Genomic DNA, 23,476 nt, shown 5'->3' with positions numbered 1-23,476 from the left:
GTCATCAACAGACATATATTAAGAACTTATGAGTGAGCCACTGTGGTATTTAATATGTAGACTGTAGGCCTGGGCAGTCCTAGGCATGAATCCTAGCTCCACCACTTCCTGTGGGACATTGAGCAAGTTATTTAGCCTCTGTTAGTCATGGTTTCTTCCTCTGTAAAATGGGATTCATACTCTTTACATCCTAAGATGACGAAGAGTAAATGAGACGATCTTTATAAAAGGCCTAACGTAGTACCTGGCACATAGTAGGCCCTGTTCTGTTATGATCTCATATAAAAGTCTGATGATATGGCTGGTGGTGATGATGATGATGGCGGCTGACACTTAAATAACACTATTAATGTTCTAATTGCTTTACAACTGTTAACTTATTGAATCCTCAGACAGGCCTATAAACTAGGTGCTATTATTAGCCCCATTTTATAGATGAAACAGAGAGGTTAAGTAAATTGGCCCAAAGTCATACAGCTAAGTTTCTCAGCCAGGACTAGACTGAGGCAATTTGGCCCCAGGTGCATGCCCTTAATCATCAGGCTGTATCGCTTCTAATATATCCCCTGCCTCTCATTACACAGTGTGACCTAAAGTTATCAATCTGGCCTTTCCAGGGGAAAACGTGCAAAATAGTCTTTCTCTGTGAAATATCTGATCCAGCGTTTGGGCAAGAATTAGGAGAGAAATTGAGATTTGCAATAGGCAGTTTTCTGTTTGGGTCTAGATCTCAAGTCTCATCTATAGCTTAACTACCCTGCCTTCCCCAAAGTTAAGACCCATCCGTCCTTTGCTAAGTTTAGAAGTGGGTTTCCAAGTTGTTCCTTAGCTTTTATGGAAGACCATGGAGTCCCGAGAGTGGAAGATGATGCGGAACCTGTTACTTAAAAAACTGGGCATGCATAGGAATATTCTGAAAGACGGGGAGAGAGTCTTCCTGGATGGATGGAAAGATAAGGTGATCCTGTCTTCATAAGGAACCAGGATACAGCCATAGCATGGGATATTTAGCATGTGTGGATTTCATTAAAATAAATTATTTCAGATCATTTATCATAGAAATGAATGTATAGAAACCACAAGTTAAGTAATTTAGAACCCAGGTGAATCCATGAATCTACAAAAAATATATATACTTAAGGTACAAACTATGGCTTTTTATAATTAGTCTGTAATTTACAGTTTGTAAAAGGAAGAAACCTTCAAAATACATAGGCTTTAGGGCCAAAGACCCTTGGGTTTCATTTTCCCCTCCTGCTTCCTACCTGTGTGATCTTAGGCTAGTTACTTCACCCTGCCAACCTTCAGGGTCTCAATCTGTCAAATGAGGATAATAATATCTGCCTCTAAGAGTTGCTGTGAGGATTCAGTAAGCTAACATATGCAGCATGCTTGCATATAATGGTCATGCAGTAATTGAGAGTCATCATAATATAATGAATATAATGAAGCCAAATAATACTTGGCTTCAAGGAGAAAGTCCTAAAGCTACTTTTAGGAAACAAACTATTTTAGTAGAAGTATCTACATTGACATATACACACTGCCATATATAAAATAGATAATCAACAAGGATCTACTGTATAGCACAGGGAACTCTACTCAGTACTCTATGGGAACCTATGTGGGAAAAGAATCTGAAAAAGAACAGACACATGTATATGTATAACTGAATCACTTTGTTGTACACCTGAAACTAACACAACATGTAAATCAACTCTGCTCCAATATAAAATAAAATCAAAATAAGTAAATAAATAATATTATAGTCCCCCCCCAAAAAAGAAAAGAAATATCTACAAAACCCAAGAAATAAGAAAGTGAATATGGAATGGTGGCATTTGTGGCTTAGAGAGTGATGCGGGGACTTGTGTTTAGGGATAAGGGGCCCTTCCTAGTACTCCCTGCCTCCTCTGGTTTCCCCCGTCCACGTCTCCCAGACAGCTACAGGGACCAAAAGGAAAAAGAGTACAAAGGAGACCAGCCTGAAATACACCTTGATGTGGCCAGGCCTTGGCTCCCTGAATCAGGAAAGGGGTGGCTTGCTTACCATCCAGTTGTCAGGTAGGCAAACAGCTCTAGATGCCCAAAACCCTATATATACTGTGCCTAGAGAGATTACAGGGTTACTTAAGATGAAAGTATTGATCTACATAAACATGATGTCTAGTTTTGATTAAACTATTGCAAATGAAAGACCCATTGGAGATGCCACAGGGTGTGGTAACTACAGTATCCTCAGAAAAATGGCACAGTAAGAAATTGGAGGGCTTATAAGTATATACGATGTTTTAAAAATTATAAAAGTGAAAAAAAAGAGAGTTCCCTGGCGGTCCAGTAGTTACGACGCAGGCTTTCACTGCCGTGGACCCTGGTTCGATCCCTGGTCAGGAAACTAAGCCGCGGCACGGCCAACGGGAAAAAAAATTATAAAGGTAGCCTTTATTTAAGTAATTATAGGAAATTTGAAAAATACAGGAAAACACTAAGGAAAGGTAAAAACATTCATTATCCCAGTATCCAGTGTAACTACTATTCACATTCTGGAAATAACCTTCCAGTATGTACCCCACCCCCCGCCATGACTTTACATATATTTTTCATAATTACAATCATCTTACACATATTGTGTTATAATTTGCTATTTTCATAAAGTAGCATATTATAAATGTGTTCGATAAAATCAAATACTTTTGCAGCATCACTTTTAATATCTCCATGGTATTTCACAATATTTTGTTTAATCAGTTTCCCTGTTGTTAGATCTAGGTTATTCCCAAATTTTGACTGTCATTAAAAAATGAATTATTGTAGGTAAACTTTGTACCCAGATTTCACTGTAAAGTCATAGGAGTGGATATCAGTGCGTATATATGCTATGTTGCTGGGAGATCTAGGGGTGGGACAGTTGGAGATTAACAGGCCAGTGTTTTAGAAAGCAGCTCTCTGGGTTCAGGGGTGGTTCTCTTCTCTCTAATGGGCTGCCCACAGCTGTGAAAGGTGGGTGTTAGGGAGGGGGGGCGGGCAGAGCTGTTGGGGGAGGGATCATAGGAATCTCTCACCAGCTCTGTTTTCTTAAAGTTCAGCTGGGCATGACTTTTCGGTGATTATTTCCACCAGTGAATATGAAAGCATCCAGTGATAAGCAGCAAGCATGCTTGGTAATTGACAGATGTCGGCACCGACAGGTGATGGGTAGTGGAGAATAAGAATTATCTGTATTTCCATAACTTTATTTGCTTAATATTTTTGAAATTAAAATTGAACTATGGGGGCTTCCCTGGTGGCGCAGTGGTTGAGAGTCCGCCTGCCGATGCAGGGGACACGGGTTCGTGCCCCAGTCCGGGAAGATCCCACATGCCACGGAGCAGCTGGGCCCGTGAGCCATGGCCGCTGAGCCTGTGCGTCCGGAGCCTGTGCTCCTCAACGGGAGAGGCCACAACAGTGAGAGGCCCGCGTACCGCAAAAAAAAAAAAAAAAATTGAACTATGTATAATGTTGAACTACAATACCTTCTTGACCTGAATACAGTGTATTAGAGTTTATAAGAATTGTGTAGACTTCTGAGCATGTATTACCTTAAATAGTTGTATGTGTCTTGAGCATTGTTAACTTAGTGAAGGTTTAAAACCTGTAAGTAGTGTAAAAAGGACTGAATGTATGTAAGAACTCTGATAATTGGCAGAAATGCTAATGAAATACCAATTAGAGGAAGGATCAAATATACCATGGAAGTGAACTGAAACTCTACAGTGCTGCAGATGAACTTAGAATGTGGGGGAGGAGAATGACTTGAGATGAGTGAAATGCCTCAGACTGATGAAGGAGAAGTGTTGGATGTAAATAATCAACAAGTTGAGGACAGCTGAGGAACACATCTAAAAATACGTGTTCCACCTGGAAGCCCTGTAAGGCCTCTGATGCTTCATCAGATCTCTCACACCTCTGCTGTCTGACCAAACAGGCCTTTCATAGTCAAAATAATAAGCCAGTTTCTTACACCTCTAATCTTTCAGTAACCATTAACAACAGGAGCAGTCTTTTGAATCCGATCATTGGACCCCGTTAGGTGTTATCTGAGAAGAACAAGATTTGTCATTTGGCTTTACAAAGAAATACATGAATAAATGTATAAAATGCCCCAGTGTTTTAAGATCTGCCAGAATCCCTTTGTGATGCAGGGTAACTGATATTCCTGGTTTTCAGTATTATTGAACCTCTGCCTCTTGTGTTTTCATAAATATTTCAACAAAAATACGAATCAGCAGCCACTTGTCCTTCTGTCATCATAACCCAAAAACCTGGAATTTATTTTTTAACCCCATCTACGTTTTAGAATTTTTTTTGCATTTTTGGACTGTCATTATATTCGAGTTCTAAACATACCTTATTCCTGCTTATAATTGATTATTCATTATCGTATAATAATTATTAATAAATAATTTTGTAGGACTGCCTCCTATGAGGCAGGTACATTACTACGTAAGCATTTTTCCTGTAGCATCTCTAATCTTCACAATAATCCTTCAGGGTATAAGTATTCGCACATTACATATTAGGAAACAGAGATTCAGAGAGGGTAGGGTACCTGCTCATATCTGGGAAACCATCGTAGCCACATTGTGATTCCAAGTCAGTCTGACTCAAAAGCTTTCTATCTCTCATCCTGTTTTGGGGAGAACTGAGTAAAAATAGACCTGATAATAGAACAGACAAGTGTGTGAAGCCATGTGGAAAAAAAACTCAAACTCTTCCCTCTTGGATTGGGAGACCCCAAACAGACTTCAGTGTTTTCCTAATGTTTTATCAGCTTTTCACTGGGGTGTGGTGCTTTTCCAATGTTAAATTCACTGTTTCAGACTGCCTCCCCTCCTCCTGCCCCTTTGATCTTCCAGGCCCTCAGTACCGCCTGGAGAAGCAGAGCGAGCCCAATGTCGCTGTGGACCTGGAGAGCACTTTGGAGAGCCAGAGCGCCTGGGAGTTCTGTCTGGTCCGCGAGAACAGTACGTTGGCCTCCTCGCTCCGTGCCTGCTTTGTCCGTTGCAACATGCTTAAAAGTCCTGTATTTGGGAATACTCACTGGTCTGGCCTCCCTAGGCTGATTTGAGGTGACTTTGTTTTCCAAGGCAGACGTCAGCCTTCATGCCAGAATTGTATCCCAGAGTGAAATGATTGATTTCATGCTTTTTGGGAAATGGTCTGCATCCTGTTTAGCCCTCTGTGATTAATATTTATCTGTTAAACTGTATCATCCTAAGTTAGGAACAGTCCTGGAAACAGTTTAGAAATATGAGGCCTTTTCTGTGGCAAAGGCTATATTGTATATAAAGCAACTGGCCCTGTCAGTATCACTGTTCGGTCATCAGGTTTTAGAAAATTCTGGCCATTTTCATACTCTTGGCTGGAGGCAATGTAGTAGTTCCTAGTGCTATGCAGAAAGCTTCTTTAAAAGTTCAGTTAATTTCTTTCATTCACTCTTTAGAGTTTCAGACTTATGAATTTTAGCCATTCCTCTCCTCTACACTCCTATTGACTTCAGGGGCAAGTGACATGTGAAAACTGTGATCACAACAGCCGACTCTCCATCATTCCTGCTTCAGGGCTTTTACGCAGGCAGTTTCTTCTGTGTGGAACACTTTCCCCTACTCTGGTTAACTTTTTTATCCTTCTTCTCAGTTTAAATGTCACCTCGATAGAGGCCACCTGTGATCTCCCTGTCCCCTCATTGCCTAAACCTGACCCGTTCCTCATTTGGGTCCCCTGTTATATTCCATCATAGAGCATACTACTTTTTTTTCATTGCATGTATTTCTGTTTATAATTATTTATTTTTCCCAATGATTGATTGATGTCTGTCTCTCACACTAGATTGTCAAGTCTTTGAGGGTATCCCATACCAGGTTGACATTCATTAATTTAGCAAATATTCTCTCATCACCCACTACGGGCCTTGTCCTGCGTATAGTAACTCTAGTGGATTCTGTTTCAAAATGTTTCATGTTGACTCCATGTTATACGAATAAGATAAAATGTTATTTGTTAGGATCTTGGTATATATTTTGGATATATAACACTTACACATGCAAAAAAATTTCAGATAACAAAGTATCTAAAGTGAAAACTTTTAGCCTCTCATCTCTCCCCTAATTCCTCTCCCGGAGACAACAGTTGTTCCCAGTGATTTTGGTGTCTTTCCAGGGATCATCTAAGCACATGCAAGCATATTCTCTATATGTATATGAATGTACCCACACAAAGACATATATATACACACACGTATTTCCCTCCTTTTATTTTTTTTATTTAATTAATTTATTTATTTTTGGCTGCATTGGGTCTTCCTTGCTGCGTGTGTGCTTTCTCTAGTTGCGGCGAGCGGGGGCTACTCTTCGTTGCAGTGCCTGGGCTTCTCAATGCGTTGGCTTCTCTTGTTGCAGAGCATGGGCTCTAGGCACGCGGGCTTCCGTAGTTGTGGCTCGCGGGCTCTAGAGCTCAGGCTCAGTAGTTGTGGTGCACGGGCTTCATTGCTCCACGGCATGTGGGAACTTCCCGGACCAGGGCTTGAACCCTTGTCCCCTGCATTGGCAGGCGGATTCTTAACCACTGCGCCACCAGGGAAGCCCTTCCTTCCTTTTAAAAACAAAATGGTAGCAAACTGTCATCAGTGTTCTACATTTTTCTTTTATCATTGTAACAGTATGTCACATAGAGAGTACTCCATATTCTACATCAATCCATATATTATTCCGTATATAGATTTACCTCTTTCTTTTTTAACTGCTGCATAGTATTTCACAGTATACTGTGATTCCAAATTAGATGTGTCTTAGGTTTGTTTAGTTTCATTTTTTTTTCTTTTAAGTTAAGGTTCTTATACTAGGAAAGAGAAGCTATGAGGATTGGTGGATAAAGATTTGAAATCTGAGCTCTTGTTGTCACTCCACTTCTAAGTACGAGCATAGTCTTAATTAAGTTGTATGACCTCTGTCAGCCTCAGCATCCCCATCTTAAAGGATTTGCAAGATACTTTCAGTGCTTGTCTTTGAGTCAAAATCACTTTGTTAGTGAAAGAAGACCGTACCAGCATTTACAAAGTGTGCCAGGCAGTCCATGGTTTGGAATCAATAGACTGTTGAAACTAGTCTTTGTAAAGTGGAAGTAAATTATAAAAACAATTTATTCTTTTTATAGAAAAGATTTAAAAAATTTTTGTAAACAGAAATTTCAATCAAGAACCCATATTGTTCCCCAGTAGCTACCTATTAAGAAGTTAGATTGAGACAAAGGAAAATATTTCAAAAACAGAATTTTCCTCACTTCTGTTGCTATATTTGATCAGCACAGGCTTGCTATCCTTAAAGCCATTTTAGAAGTGAACTAAATTATGAGCATCTATTATGCAGTGTTTAAGAGAATATGCAATCAAGCCAGACTGCCTCAGTTCACATTTTGGCCCTGCCACTTACTGGCTGTGTGACCTTGGACAATTTACTTAACCTCTCTTAGGTAGTTAATTTACTTTCATAAGGCTGATAGGAGGATTCATAAGGCTCTTAGAAGAGTGCCTGGCACATAATAAACACTCAATAAATATTAACTGTAATTAATAAATAACAGAAGAGCAGCATCCTGTGGCTCACAGAGCAGATGAGGCATGGATGTGGAGGTCTGGAATCATAGAACGGTCAGGGCCCACAAGGAGGTGTGTGGTGGGGAAGGGAGTGATGCAGAATGGAGGGGAAAGGAGCGTGGGGGCCAGAGCAGATGTATAAGTCTGTGTCACAGGACCAGAGAACTTAGAGGCAGGGTACTTTCCAGCAAATGTGCTTTGGTGTCCCGGAAGAGGTGTACTATAAGTAAAAACATTTGATCGAGAAGACTGCCATAAGAGTAGATATAAGCCCTTCAGTTTTTTTTCCACAGGGGGACAGGGCATGGCTTTTTATACCAACCGCATCAAAGGATGTTTTTTTAATTATTCAGGCCTTCTATTGTAAGGCATCACGCTAGACATTTTGCTCTCTTGTGTAATTTTCACAACCACCTTACAAGATACTATTCTAATTGTGGCGAGAGGTTGTGATTTGCCCAGAGTTAGCTAATCAGTAAGTGATAGGACCAGAATTCTAAGTCAGCTATCTGACCCTGAAGCCCACCCTGAGATTGTTGATAAAACAACCTAAATTTTCAGTCCTAAGAAGGGTGATGACAGTTGTCTTTGTACACTATGAGAGAGAAGCTTGCGAATGAAGCTAATATGATAAGAGTTTCTGCCTAGGGACTGAGAGGTAGCATTTGTGCTTGGATCTTGGCCTAAGTAAGAAAACGACAAGCCAAAGTCCTTGGGCTTTCCAGTTTGGACTCTAGTCTGATAATCTCCTACATCCTTTAGCCAACTGTCTGCTAGAAGCTGGAATCAGACCAGAAGGAAGCCTGAGTACATTATGGAGAGGATGTAACATTATACGACTTCCATTCTTGTCCAAGTGTCTATATAAATCCTGGCACCAGATTGAACCTCAATTTCGTTTTCTGCCAGATGTTGCCAGTGACCTTTTCCTTTACCCACTGATCATACGTGGGTAGCCTTAGAAGCTTTCTAAGCCAGAGCCTTAGAAGAAAGATGCAGCATGAACCAACCTATCGATTCCATAGCTTTCAGAGAGAAACTTGGGAATTTCCCATCATCAGAGCTAAAATAGACCTGAAATTGAACCCGCTTTATGGAGTGCCACAAAGTGTCAGACGCTGTGTCTTCCCTGTTTTATCAGTCACAAGTGTGCCTACATAGTAGTTCAGCATAGTGCTTAAAGCACAGTCTCTAGAATGAGGCAGACCTTGGGTGGACACTGCAGCCTCTGACATAGGACAAATCATGTCACCTCTCTGAGCCTGTTTCCTGTGTAAATGGAAGTGGTTGAATCTATTTCACAAGGTTGTTGTGAGGATTAAATGAGATAGAGGTGCTGTTGTTATTAGGCTAGAGTGGTCATCATCTTTATTTTATAGAAGAAGAAACTGAGCCTTTAAGGTGGTGATTTGCTCATCATCCCGTGAATAATAATTAGGGGGCCTAGAAGAATGTGTCTTCTGTCCATTAAGTCTAGTGAAAGAGCTGAATCTAATTATTTTGTTTCCTAAATAGAAGTTGCTATAGAAAGGGGATTCAGTTCTTTAAACATCAGTTTAATCTCCTTTGATCTCCTTCCTTTTCAAGGAGGCCTTCCATTATTTCAGTACCTTCATGAAGTTTCCTTAATTTAAGGCTATACCAAGGAAGAGCTTCAACTCGAGGTGGGCAGTCACCCAGACAGCTGGACTGTGGCAGGGGAGCATATCTCTGGGTCTCAGTTTGTGGCCTCTTTCGCCTCCTTTAGTTTCTCCTTGAAGACCCAGGAGAAGAGGCCGCTCCTCCTAGAAGCCTCCCCAGACCACCTGGCTGCCATTCCCTGGGCTCTGGTAGAGTCCCTCTCCTTACCCCTCTCTGATCACTGATTCCACTGAATGGATTCGCCCACTCCCACACTGGACTGTGACCACACACCCCCATCCACCAAGGGCAGGGCCTGGGTCTGAGTTCCCCCTGCATCCCAGTGCCTGTGGCCAGGTGTGGTTCATTCCCTGGGAGGGAGGGAGCCTCCTGAGTCCCTGGCATCACCAGGCTGCTCACTAGGGCACCGAGGGGCAAGTGTGTGATACCGTTTAAAAGGAACTTGGGCTTTGGGTGAGCGTCTTCAGGTATAAGGGTTTCTACGTGGTGGTACTTGGAATTCCCCCCCCCACCCCCCTCCAATTCACTAAATAAAAAAGCAACTGTAGGGCTTCCCTGGTGGCGCAGTGGTTGGGAGTCCGCCTGCCAATGCAGGGGACATGGGTTCATGCCCCGGTCCGGGAGGATCCCACATGCTGCGGAGCGGCTGGGCCCGTGAGCCATGGCCGTTGAGCCTGCGCGTCCGGAGCCTGTGCTCCGCAACGGGAGAGGCCGCGACAGTGAGAGGCCCGCGTACCGCAAAAAAAAAAAAAAAAAAGCAACTGTAGACAGTGAATGACTGCTTCTCCTGGTGTGTTTCCATCTCCTCTTCGTGGTGCTTATTCTTAGTGGGCCAGTCCCTCCTCCCGTGTGTGCTCTTTTTGCCAACCCTGGAGACTCCCTAGTGGTTCTACTTGGCTTCTGGAGGGTTTGCCTTCTTCAGTTACAAATTACTAATCTCTCGAATTTCTATCATGTGACTTAAGTACCAGGGCTTTAAGCCTCTTTTATTGTACCACAACAGCAGTCTTCAAAAGCAAAAAAAATGTGATCCTGCAAATAAACTCTGTTTACAAATGGAAATGACTTGTGGTGTTCATGGTACATATTTTAGGTTGAATTACTGCTGAAAGCCAGTTACGTGTCTGGCTCTGGTGGGGGGAAACGTGTTCACTGTAAGGAATTTTCTGTATGGGTGAGAGTTTTTTCAAGTAGATATTGGATAATAGCTCCCTGCTTGCTGCACGCTAACAATTTAAATGGAACAGAAACATTATCCCCGATGCCAGAATACCAATGTGTCTCCGCCTCTTGCTGTCTGGTTGATGCGGGCTGGTTGGCAGTGTGTTGTAGGGGAAAGGCAGGATGTTTGAAGCCACAGCGTGACCTTAGGCAAGTCCTTCTCTGAGCTTCATTTCCCCATCTGTAGGGCTACGCTATAGGAAGAAATCCCTACCCTGTACAGCTGTTATGAGGATTAAGTTGAGATTGTGTGCCTTAAATGCACGTGGTAAAGTGCAATGCCCCATGCAAGAGCTGGCCATTCCCAGGCTTTGTGTGCCCAAGACACAAAGCGAGTGTCTGTGCGCAGACCCCACGGCTAGTCTGCGCTTGTGTGTGTTGGCCTTTTCCCTCTAGACGCTTAGACTTCCCACAGGTCCCTTTGGGCAACAGCCTGCACCAAGGGTAGGTGACACCTAGGACAAAAAACAGTGCTGATCTGAACTGGAAGCAAATTTGTGCCCTGTCCACACCTACTTCTTCAGTAGTGAGTGCATTGTGCTATGTGGGCTGAGAAATTCCACATGAATTGCATTTTTCACTCTCCCCCTTTCTTGAAAGTTCCCCCCTTTTCATTTTATCATTAGGTAGTAATTAGTATTCAAGGGAAATTGGTCTTAATATATTAAAATTGGTTAAGTGCATTTAGACCTGTACCACAGCCAGTGTCTGATTGGAAAATGTAATTGGGGACTCTGTGTATGTAATTAATTGAATTACAATTAAGAACTTTCATTAAGCGATACACTGGTACATTAGAGCAGTAAGGAAACATGTTTGACGAGCCACAAACCCTGTATGGGCTCTAAGTGGGGGCACAGGGATTTGCATCCCTCTGGTAGGCTCCTGGCCCTAGAATCCGCCCTGTAGCCCCTGACTAATGGTTTGGTAATGCATCGGGTGACATTTCTGCAGTGACTCCCCTGATGGGAAGAGGGGTTCTTCCAGCATGTGTGCCCTCATTCTCTGACTCTGGAGTCAGAGAGAGAGATGCCTTGGTGTTGATCAGATGTTGCAGTTCTTAGATATTTTGTCATGTAAATTGTCCAAAATGCCCCGGCTCTTAAGAAGACTCCGTTACTTTTCCTGTGTTTTGAACAGGGGCAAAGACACAATGGAGGAAAAGGAAGTGATGGGAATTCTGACATCAACCTAACTTCCAGGCAAACCTGTAATGAGCCAGTGGTTCAGACGCTTGAATGGTCATGCTTCATCCTGTACAGGCTTCACCCTAGACACATATTTGTTCATTCATCCCCCAAATATTGACGGCCCCTCCTCTGGGCCAGTCGCTGTGCTGGCGCAGTAGAGGATACACAGCCCCTGCATCATGGAGCTCACAGTTGTGATGAGCGCTGTGAAGGGTATAAAAGAGTATATAGCAGGGGCCTGGAGCTGGTGAGAATGGGAGAAGAAAGCTTCCTTGAGGAAGAATAAAAAGGAGTTATTCTGCTAATGAATAAGAGGAATGTTCCAGGCCAAGGGACTGCTTGTCCAAAGGTCTTGAGAAAGAGCTAGGTATATTTGGGAATGAATGAATGGAGTGGAATGAAATGAGCAAGGGAGAGAGTGCTGGAAGATGAGACTGGGGGACAGGCAGGAGCTTGAATGCAGCGCTGACACCTCCCCCACCCCCACCTTCCCACCTCCATGATCCGCTCTCTTTAGAAATTCAACAAACCAGAAATCGTTTCTTTCTGATCACCTCATAAAACAAGATTATCCTGATATATTGAGGGTCTGAAATCTCCCTGTGGAAAGTCTCTGACTCCAAGAGTTTAATCAGTTAGGCACTGACAGCAAGGATCCCTACCCTGGCTGTAGCATGGCAAATTCAGTGAAGGGTGTATCCTACAGTACGACCCTGACGGCTTTGAAGAGATTACCGCAGAGGGGCAAGCAAGTGCGCGTGTGTACGTTATAGTATATCACCTATGGATTATTTTTTAGAGACCAGCAAAAATGACTAGTAGCCAAAGAGAAGTGTTTAATAGAAGAGAAGTTTGGGGCTTATGAGTCTTTGGGGATTTAAACGGCCTTTGGAAAAAAAAAAAGTGATGGATGTAGAAAGCTAAAGGAGAGTTTTTCCTCCATGACTCACTCACACATCTAGCTTTGAGTCTTACAGAAGGAGTAGAGGGAGTTAGGTTTTATCCCTGATTGTTTGTTCTGGCAAAGGCAGGTGTGATTGTGTTCTCCTTAGATACTGCTATGGCCCATGGACTTGTACATTCCCAGCCCATCCAAGGAGCATTTTACCCAAGGGGTTATGTGGTGGTTAAGGGCACAGTTTTGCAATTAGACCTGGGTTCCTTTCCTAACTCCAGCTTGTATTAGTTGTATGGCTATACTAGCAGGATGACATTCTGAGCCTTATTTTTCTCACCTGTAGAAAGAAGATAATATTATCCAATTTAAAAGAGCAGTGAGAAATTTAAATGAGATAATATATGAGATAATATATTTATTGCTGAGCATAATGTCTGGCATATATAGTAAGCATTCAGTAAATGTTAATTGCTCTTGGAGTTGTTGTTGAGGCAGGATCCCTGTCTGGTAGGGCATCTGAATTGAAAACTAGGAATGGTGTGTTAGGTTCTAATAACCAAGGTAAATACAAGGGATGGTGTACAAACTCAGGTACTGTTATGGCTAACCTGTGTGGCATCAACCTCATTCAGGCTGCCAACAGCATTTATTGAACATCTACTGTGTGCTCTGTAGGATGGAATGTTCTTGCCTCCAAGGAGCCCATGGTCCAGAAGGGGAGTACAGATGCTTATCGTGTAAGAGACTTATCATGAGAGCCTTCAACAAAGGGAGACAGGGTTTCAGGAAAGGGATCAGGAAAGATTCCATTTGGACTAGACCTTGAAGTGTATTAACTTTAAAGAGTGGAAAGGACATTCTGGCCAGATGGTATAATCTGAACAAAATCCAGTTTAGCTGAAAAAGGCATTGTTCTATGTGGGGAGTAGCAATAAGCCTGCAAGATAGAATGGGGCAGAAGGTATTTTGTTTACTCTTCATTCAGCTGTTTGCACAGCAGTATTTTACTGTATGCTGACTCCTGAGATGGTCAGTGCCTATCTCTGAAGACTTCTCCCTCTCCACCCCCCACCATTTTATTTTCTACTATTCCCCTTCACAGACTCTTTACACCAGCCAAATGCAAACACTTGCTGCCATCCTCCTGTGTTCCTGAAGCACTAGCACAGCTCTGGCACACGATTGGTGCTGGGTGACTGTTTGCGGACTTGGGAGGAATGGTCAACAGGGCCATCATTGCTACAGAGAGTGTACCTATGAGGTAAGGATGTAGCAAAGGCCCTCGAACTTCCAGTTGAGTTCTAGACTTGGCGTAGATCTTTTTGGAGATGGAAGACGGAAGTTGCTTTAACTTATACCTAGATTAGCCCTTTCAGACTTGGCGTGAGACTCATTGAACCATAAAATGAAGTCTGATGTTCCATGTAGTTTGTGTCTATGAACATAAGACATCTGCCAGAGGCGTACAGTGAGTTCATCTGAGCTTTGATTTAATCATCAGTGCTCGTTTGTCTGAAAGACAGTCACGTATGTACCTGTAAGTATCTCCCTCAGTTCCAGTGAAATCACGAAGTATATGAAAATGCTTCTTAAACAATATTAGTTGTAATTAGCCTTGATCTGATCATGTGGCAAACAAGCCTGTCACTCTAACAATGTGTGTACAGGCTTTCTGTTTGTTTTTGTGTTTGTTTTCAGGTATGTAATACAGACACAGAGCTGTAACTGCACTTTTCTGTCCCATCATGGTTGTCCAAATGGGCATCCAGGAACAATGAAAACATGGCATAAGAACCAATAAAGGCAGCAGTTCTCAAACTTTTGGGTCTTAGGACCTCTTTAGACTCTTAAATTTATTGAGGGCCTCAAAGAGCTTTTGTTTATTGAGTTATATCTATTTATTAGGAATAAAAACTGAGAGATTTTTAAATATTTATGAATTCATTAAAAATAATGGTAAATCCATTATATGTGAACATAAATAACATTTTTATTAAAATTTTTAAAAATAAAATAAAAATACTTTCTTTTAAAAATTTAATGATAAGAGCACTCTTTTATTTTGGTTTGGGGTTTTTTTTGTTTTGTTTTTTTGTTTTCCTTTCTCTGAAAAGCATTTATTTTTGTTCCACCAGGAAGATAAGTTATTGACGAATCTCCTGAATCAGTGGGCAGTATTTTCTATTTTTGCAAATTTCTGTAATGTTGGCTTTATAGAAGACACCTGGATTTTCATATCTACTTCTGCAATCAGTCTGTTACAATACATTGTTTTGGTTGAAGTATATGAAGAAAATTTCGCTAACATAGATAGGTTGTTGGAAACAAGGGGAGTATTTCAGTAGCCTTTTCAGATAATAGTGCATATTAATATTTGTTGCTATACCAAAACTCAAGTGATAGTTTCCTAAAGGTTGGTTGCAATGTGGAATCAGAAACATATCAATGAACTTTTTTTATTACTTTGTGCACTTGTAAGATATTAGGCATGAAAAGGGCAAATCATGTCTTACTGTTATTATTATAAAAATAGTACTGAGGTTATGGACCCGCCTCCCCCCACACCTGGGGTCCTGAGCTGCACTTTGAGAACCACTGACTTAGAGTTTACAGTTACCCACACAGTCCCTGTCCTTGCTGCTGCTTGTAGGAATGTGGTGACACTGGAGGGGCAGGAGAAGGAACATGACTCCGGAGTCCGATAGATCTGTCCCAGCTCCGCCTCTTTCCAACAGTGGAACCTTGGGCAAGGTTTTGACCTGCTCTTGACCCACGGTGTCAAGAGTTAGGATTTGAATCTACATCTCTGAACTCGATGTTCCAGGTTCCTTCCAGTGTTATTAAGCCCTAGGGCCACATCCCGGCTCTCTCTCAGTACCTCCTCTTTCTTTCTTCGGTGCAGCCCTTACACCCCGCCAGCCTCCTCCTTCCCCTCCTCTCTGCTTCCCTTTGCTCCCTCTTCCCTGGCCTGGTGTTGCCATTAAGACAGGTGCCACTCCTTGTTTCCTTTTTTCCTGATTCCTTACTCCAGACAGCTACGCTTCTTCCTCTCTTGGATTTTTTGCTTGTTCCCCAGCGCTTTCTGTATCATGAACGTGCTCTCTGTCATCCTTCCAGAGCCTGTTGTCAGTCCGTTTGAGCTCTGGTGCTCAAGTCACTTTTAGGCCCCCCCCCCAAAAAATTTGATCTATCACAATACATCTTTGAGTTATTGCAGCTCAAGCGTTTTGACACAATACATTATGGTAATCCATGGCACATAGAGACATTAACACTCTCGACTTTGACAAAATACATTGTGAAGTCTTTGAAGGCACCATTACAATTTATCTTGTCATTCATGAGGAGACCCAATTCAGCATTAATGTAGATGAACACAGTGTGGCTTTTGTTTCATTTAATTGCTTGTGACCTTTTTAATTGCTAATTTAACAAAATACCAAAGGGTTATATTTCAATTAAATTAACAGTTTGGGGAGTGGTTTTTTTTAATATGTTTATTTTTAAGACATTCTGGTTCTATTTTTTAGTTCGAGTAGATAAAAATGTCTTCTCTTAACAGAAGTCGTTTTGGAATGTGAAGTTGATAGTACAGTAATATTTTTAATATGCACTGTGGTGCAGTATTAAGCATCTTTTATGTGTGTTTGGGTTCACCCCTTTCCAGAAGGATACAAACAGTAAAAATGCAAAGTCAGAACTTTCCCGGTTCAAAAAAAAAGAAAATGCTTTTGCTGTAATGCTCTGCTTCAGATGTGTGCCTTTAGATTAAGTGTCTGTTGCATGCATCATTTATTGGGCACTTCTCTCTGCCTTGTCCTGTTTTCTTGGTGTTCTGTAGTGAATTTGTAAGCTCCTGAAGGTCGGGAACCCTGCCTTATCTTCATCAATGTCCCTTCCCAGTCTAGCACACTGCAGGCATGGGGACAGTAGTTGCAGGTTGCATGGCTGACTGATCTGTACACACAGACACGTCCCCCCCAAGCAGAGGAATTCCTGAGCCTACTTTGAGAAATGGCACTGGAACTCCAAAACCAGAAGTTGTTCCCATTCAGCAGCTAACCTGCTTGGGGGTGAGCAGTGTGTATCAGAGATGAGTGCAGGACTGTTTCTTCCTTCTCTGCTCCCCCGGTGCTGCTGCCCTTTTGACCGTAAAAGTAAACACACCCCTTGTCAACTGGGGCAAGGCTCAGAACTCACCCAAGTATCAAGGGGACTTAAATCCTTAAATGGGATATGAATTTACACTGTCAGAGAGTAGAAGGTCAATGCAAGAAGCATTAATGTGTTGAGCCAGCTCCAGCTATATAAGTCTTGAACAAAATTAATATGAGGAAACTGACAAGCCTTGCTGGTTATTCCATAGCTTTAAGACCTCTACTAAAATCCTATCATCTCATCTGCCCATTATTAACATTTCAGCAAAATATAAAGTTTTCATTAATCTCACACAGCAAATTTAGGAGTGAAAACTGGCACTTGTTTGAGCTTTTAGGACTACATTAGCTGGTGTATTAAACAAAATATGTCATTCTTCAGTAGCTTCTGCAAGAAGCTAAATCAATTTCCAGTCATATTTATGCACCACTTTATCTAAAAGCATCTAAGATGCTTTATTAGCAGCTGGCATTGAAATTGCTCAGTAAAGAATTATGTCACGTTATAGTAATTTTTAAATTAGTTTTAATCCAACCTCATAAAACGTAAAACTCTTAAGTGTGGTTTTTTTTAAATAATTGGCATTTTAGCATAATGAGCTGTTACCTCTTTCCAAATCAAATACCTGCAATATTTAGAAAATACTAACTGGTAAAGAAAACAGAAGTTCTTAAGCTGAGTTGTATCTCATAATGGCATTTTCTGAGAAAAGATGGCTTTAAATGATTTAAAACATGAAAGGATTTTAGTATTTCTCCAAAATTCTCAGTTTAAAAAGTTCTAAAGTAAAAGTAAACACATCTTGGCAGCTCTGTTTTAGTAAAAGGTATATTTGGAGAAAGTGAATAACTATTTGAAACTTTAATTTCTAGCCAGCCTCTTGGCTTGCAATGTGGGCATTACTCTGGAGACAGTAGCGATCATGATGACAGCATCTGTATCCAAAATCACAGGTGTTCCAGAGAAAGGAAACAGGGTTACCAAATGACCCTTGCAGACATCGAGTGCAACTTTGCTAGTCTTGGCAATGTGATGTTGGTTAAGTCACTACGCCTCTCTGATCCTAGGGATACGGCACTCGGTATTCATCCAGTAAATTGTTATTGAGCTCTTGCTTTATTCTGTGCGTGGTAGCACTAGCAGGGTCTGCGCTCTGGTGTTTAGTAAAGCAGTTACTCTGCCTCTGCTCTTGGGGTTACAGTCTAGTGGTGGAGACAGACGATTACTATCTGTGATAAATAACCTGAAGGGAAATGCAGGGTGCAGTGACAGACGGAGCTGAGCTAGACTTAGGGTTCCTTGGAATGTCACTTGAGCCAAGCTCATCAGAGGGATGGGGAGGAGGCCTGGAGAAAAAGGCCAGGAGGGAGTGCAATGGGAAGAAGGGTGACCTGGGCGGAGAGGCCAACACGTGGGACTGTGTCACAGGCATTCGGTGACTGGCCCGTTAAGGCCGAGGCTGCAGCCTTACCGAGGGGAAAGCATCCTTGTAGGTGCTAGAATGGTCCAAGCTGGGAATAGTTGTAGTGTTTGGAAATAAAACGCACAATTCCTAATAAATTAGTTAAATGTGAAGGCATCAGAAAACAGCTTTGCCTTAAAAGCCTCCCCTGTAAGGAATAACTGTGGGAAGGAAAGTGTGTAATTGGTAGGCATAGAGAATTTTCCAGTTTTATGCCCAAATCTAGAGTTTTCCATTCCTCCAACTCTGTGCCAAGGAGTTCTCTCGTGGTCTCCCTGTGGAACCGTCTCTGTGTGCTCATCACAAGGCCTTGGGCACCCCGCTCTGGTTGGCCTCTTCTAGACAGATGCTCCCTCCCACCAGCAGCCACACCTTCAGAAGACCACATTTCAAACTCAGGCATGGGGGGTGACGAGAGTTAGTTTAGCTTTGCTTATGTGACCTTGGGCGTGTGACTTCGCCTCTCAGAGCCTCAGCTTCTTCATCTGTGTAATACGAAAATTATAGGACCTACCTACCAGGTTGTCTTGAGACTTAAATGCATGTGTGAAACGCTCAGTGCCATGCCTGATGTATGAGTACTCACCTGTACTAGCTATCGTTATTATTATTGATTGATTTGTTTATTTAGCAAAATTTAGTGAGAGCATGCCAGTTACCTGTACTGCTTGCAGGAAAAGATGTAGAGATGAATAAGAGACTTTACTGATCCTCACGAAGTTTCTAATTTAGGACACAGCAACCACTCAGCAATTCTAGTGCAAGCCTAAATGTGATCCACTATGACAAGAGAATAAAAATAATCATGACTGCTATTTATTAAGCATATTACATACTAGATTCTCTAAATATGTTTTGGTATTCTGTGGATGGCAGATGCTGGGGTTGAGAGAAATAGTTGCTTGGCCAATATCACACAGTAAGTTAGAGGCAGAGCCAGGAATTGAGCCCAGGTCTCCCTGGCTCCAAGTCCAGTATAAACCAGCTGCCATGGAGTTCAAGAGGAGGTGGAATCTGAGCTAGCCTGGGTGGAGTTTTGACAGAGGGATGTTCTAGGCCAACGGTACCACATGAGCAAAGAACCAGAAGTAGAAAAACCTGAACCTATATATAGTCTGAGGAGTTTGGGAAGAGCTGAGAGAAGGTATGTGTTAGAAATGACAAATAAAATGGGAAATTTTTGTTTCAGCAAGATTGTGGACGTCCTCGATTGCTTGACTGAAAAGAGTGTGCTTCATTCAGGAGGCCTTGGGAAGCCAGGGAAGATTTTTGAGCTCCAGTCTTCTTATTTGTCCCCACTATCAATATCAGAGTACTTAGTGCACACTACACGTTTGATGAGTGAACGAGTGATCAAACCTTTAGAAAGATAAATCGGAAAGTCCTGTAGTAGCTGGACTGCTGAGGGATCCTGGTGGCCAGAAGGCCATTGAGGAGACCGTTACAGCCGTCTGAGCGCGAGCAGGCTCGTACCTGAACCACTGGAGGCTGTGGGACGCAGGACAGGAAGCTGATAAACAGTTTGCGAATCGTGGGAAGAACAGGGATTCTTCAAGGAGCATGGACTACTTTCATGATCAGGAAAATTAATAGAAAAAGAAGCAAGAAGTGTGACCACCCATGCTTTTGTGATTTTGACTTACTCTTGTGGAGACAGAGCTTCTGGCGAGCAGGAGTTTTTCTGCCCTCTGTATTGCTGCTGCCCAGCCAAGGGCCTGCCATAGAACAGGCAGTGTTTGTGGAATTAATTGTTCAATGATTAATGTGTTACCATTCTTTGTTTACTGGAATGGCATTATTAAGTCATCGCTCAGCCTTTTCTTTTCCAAATTAAATAGCCCATATTATTTTAATTTATCCCAAAGCATTTTAAGCAGACACCATTTGCCAAGCCTCATGTATCTTTATGTGTTAAACTGCTTTTTCCTCCCCAGGTTCAAGGGCAGACGGGGTTTTTGAGGAGGATTCGCAAATTGACATAGCTACAGTACAGGATATGCTGAGCAGCCACCATTACAAGTCATTCAAAGTCAGCATGATTCACAGACTCCGATTCACAACTGATGTACAGTTAGGTAAGTGTGTCAACTTTCTATCAGTGGTCAATGTCGAAATAGGGAAAGAAACAACATACAACTTTTATGTGACCTGAATGACTAACGGTAATTTGTTTTCAGAGAAGATGTTGAAGCAGTGAAATTTAAAGTAACTCCTTTTTCCCACCTGAGTGCTCTGTCTTGTCTTCTTTTTTATGAAGCAGAATATTAGAAATAGAACTAACTTGAGACTCTTTGCAAACTGATTGACTTATGTGAAGTTCCATAATTTTCATTCTGTAATTCTCCTACATCCTATCCTTAGAACTGCTTTGTAACATTGCTGCTTGCCTTTTCTTACTCCATGAATCCATTCCTTATTCATTCGTGCCTTTATTCGGGAAGCTTTTTAATGATCTCAGAAGTTATATTTGGATCCTCACCAGATAATCTAGAACTAAAATTCAATTAATATTTGGGGTTAATTTGTTTCCAGTAAGTGCTAAATTTCTGTTTTGACTTAAACCTAACAGAGGTAGAAAAAGTGTCATAGTAGTCAGCAGAATATGAATACGCCAACATCATCACCATCCTCATGGCCGTCATCTATAGGTATGTGCGTGTATTAGGCACTGTGCTCAGTGCTTTACATGCACTACTAACCTACCTAAAAGGTAGGTATCTTTACTGTCTCCATCTGACAGAGAAGGTAAATGAGGTGCAGAGAGGTGAAGTCTCATGCCCATGCTCACACAGCAGGTAGGTAGTGGTATCAGGGGCAGAACCCTGGTCTGGCCAACTGGAATGCACGTGCTACATGAAAGAGGATGATGGGAGGGCAGGGGAGCGGGTACAGGTGCCAGACTTACCCAGTCAGGGAGCTGAGCTACTCCTGGGCTCTGCCGAGACCTCTGCCACACTGCCTCTTCCTGGGCTTCGTTTGCTTCATGCGTAAAGGGAGAAAGTTTGAATTCTAACTCTAAGGCTCACTAATGTTATGTTCCTCACAAATGTTTTGTAAATGTCTCATAATAAAACCTTTTCTAATGTGGGCATTAGTGTGGCTAATTTGTAATAAGTCTCAAAAAGCTCTCAAATATTCATCCCAACTTGACCGACAGGAGCTTGAGATATGCTGACAGTAGCTTACTAATTAATAGATGAGCATCAGAATCACATCTGGTTTAAATTGTGGCTCTGTCGACAACCAGCGGTATTAGGCAAGTGTCTTAATCTTTCTGAGGCTTGATTCCATTCTGTTTAAATGGGAATATCAGTGTGCCAGCCTCTTAGGATTGCTGTGGGGAATGAGTCAGATACTCCACTTAGCTTAGCGCAGGGCCTGGCAGTTGGTAGACTGTAAGTGAGCTGTTAGTGGAGAGGCAATAAAGTGGAAGCTTGGAGGACAGACTGAAGAGTTAGAAGCCTGGGTTCAAACCCTGGCTCATTCATTAGCTGTATCAACACAGTCAAGTGATGCAGAGCCGCAATCTCCTCCTCTGTAAGATGAAGATAATAGTCTCTGTCTCATAGATAGGGTAATTACGGGGATGGAAAGTCATTATCACACGCACAGTACTTAGAAAGGTGCATGGCACATAGCAAGTGCTCAGTAAACAAGAGCTTGTAAGATGATGGTGATTCTGACAGACTAAATAGATGAATTAGCACCCAGTATCTGAATTGGAACACACACAACCTACCTTTTTTCCCCCTCCGTAAACCTCTTTCTCCCTCCTCACAAAAAAAAACCTCTAAAGCGGTAAAAATTGCTTATTTAATGTTAATTCTTAAAACATAAAGTTCTTCAGCATTGTTCTTCTAAAGATGCTTTTTCTGGTATCTCTCATAGAAGTAAAATTAATAAGGCTGCTCAAAAACAAGCCAGATGCTCAAAAAAGGGGGAGAAAGCACATGTTGTATGATTCCATGTATATAACGTTCAAAAGTACACAAAAGTAATATGTAGAAGTAATGATAGTGGTTATCCTGGAGAGTGAAGAGGCTCTAGTGACTGGATGGGGGAGCATCTGGGGTACTGGTAAGGTTCTGTTTCTCGATCTGGGGGCTGATTACATGAGTATGTAGACTTTGTGGAAAAGTCAAGTTATATAAACTCTTGGGATTTATACACTTTGTATATGTTCAATTAAAAGTTTGCTAGGGCTTCCCTGGTGGCGCAGTGGTTGGGAGTCCGCCTGCCGATGCAGGGAATGTGGGTTCGTGCCCCGGTCCAGGAGGATCCCACGTGCCGCGGAGCGGCTGGGCCCGTGAGCCATGGCCGCTGGGCCTGCGCGTCCGGAGCCTGTGCTCCGCGACGGGAGAGGCCACGGCAGTGAGAGGCCCGCATACCGCAAAAGTTGCTAAAATAAGAATGCTACTCAGACATCATTTGTGTTTGCCTGCAGTTCTTTCCCAGTAACAGAGGGTCTGCTTTTTCTGAGTGGGTCTAGTTTTAAGAAGCCCAGTAAGTAGCCTGACTGCAGTCAAGATAGAGGTCCAGGGTACAAGGTGAGGATTTTCCCAGGTGAGCGTAATCCCTGCTGTTCCCCAAGGTGCAAAGCAGTGCCTTGGAAAGATAACCAAGAGCGAGGCTTCTTTCCCCACATTTTTTCCAAAGGCAAAAAGCCAAACTTGAATTCATCAGATTCTGATCTGTATATTCATTCAAAGGAAAAAGTCCACAAAAGGGTCTGTGCAGAGAGCCCAAGTTCTGCAGGCAAGAATGGGTTTGAATCCCAGCTTTACCACTTGCCTGCAGTGTCAGCTTAGACAGGTCCCTTCCCCTTTCAGTCTTAGTGTTTGTCATTTATGAAGTGGGAATTATAATGTTTACCTTTCAAGTTGTGTATGAAAGTGGCCCATAGTAGCTTATCTTAGTGCTGTTATCATTGTCATTATTATGTATATTTTGCCTATTGCTTTCTCTCCTAGTCCACCATCTTTTTTTTTTTAACATCTTTATTGGAGTATAATGGCTTTACAATGGTGTGTTAGTTTCTGCTGTATAACAAAGTGAATCAGCTATACATATACATATATCCCCATATCTCTTCCCTCTTGTGTCTCCCTCCCTCCCAGCCTCCCTATCCCACCCCTCTAGGTGGTCACAAAGCACCGAGCTGATCTCCCTGTGCTATGCGGCTCCTTCCCACTAGCTATCGGTTTTACGTTTGGTAGTGTATATATGTCAGTGCTACTCTCTCACTTCGTCCCAGCTTACCCTTTCCCCTTCCGCCT

General features: G+C 42.3%; 1 protein-coding gene across 10 annotated transcripts in view; it reads left to right on the top strand.

The window, feature by feature from the left end:
* The window catches only part of MAPKAP1 (MAPK associated protein 1), a 229,755-nt gene that overhangs the window by 165,425 nt on the left and 40,854 nt on the right, over window positions 1–23,476 (top strand). For 8 of the 10 annotated variants that reach the window (XM_033858596.2, XM_019949238.3, XM_019949237.3 and 5 more), the window contains 2 exons: window positions 4,896–5,003; window positions 20,135–20,275. In XM_033858596.2, coding sequence (XP_033714487.1) covers window positions 4,896–5,003; window positions 20,135–20,275 — 249 coding nt within the window. The remainder of the gene's footprint in view (window positions 1–4,895; window positions 5,004–20,134; window positions 20,276–23,476) is intronic. The other 2 variants (XM_019949241.3, XM_033858597.2) reach the window with 1 other exon arrangement.

This window comes from Tursiops truncatus, chromosome 6, assembly GCF_011762595.2.
Source record: "Tursiops truncatus isolate mTurTru1 chromosome 6, mTurTru1.mat.Y, whole genome shotgun sequence".
Lineage (NCBI taxonomy): Eukaryota > Metazoa > Chordata > Mammalia > Artiodactyla > Delphinidae > Tursiops > Tursiops truncatus.
Note: the sequence above shows the minus strand (reverse complement) of the source record. Positions and strands in the feature narration are given on the sequence as shown.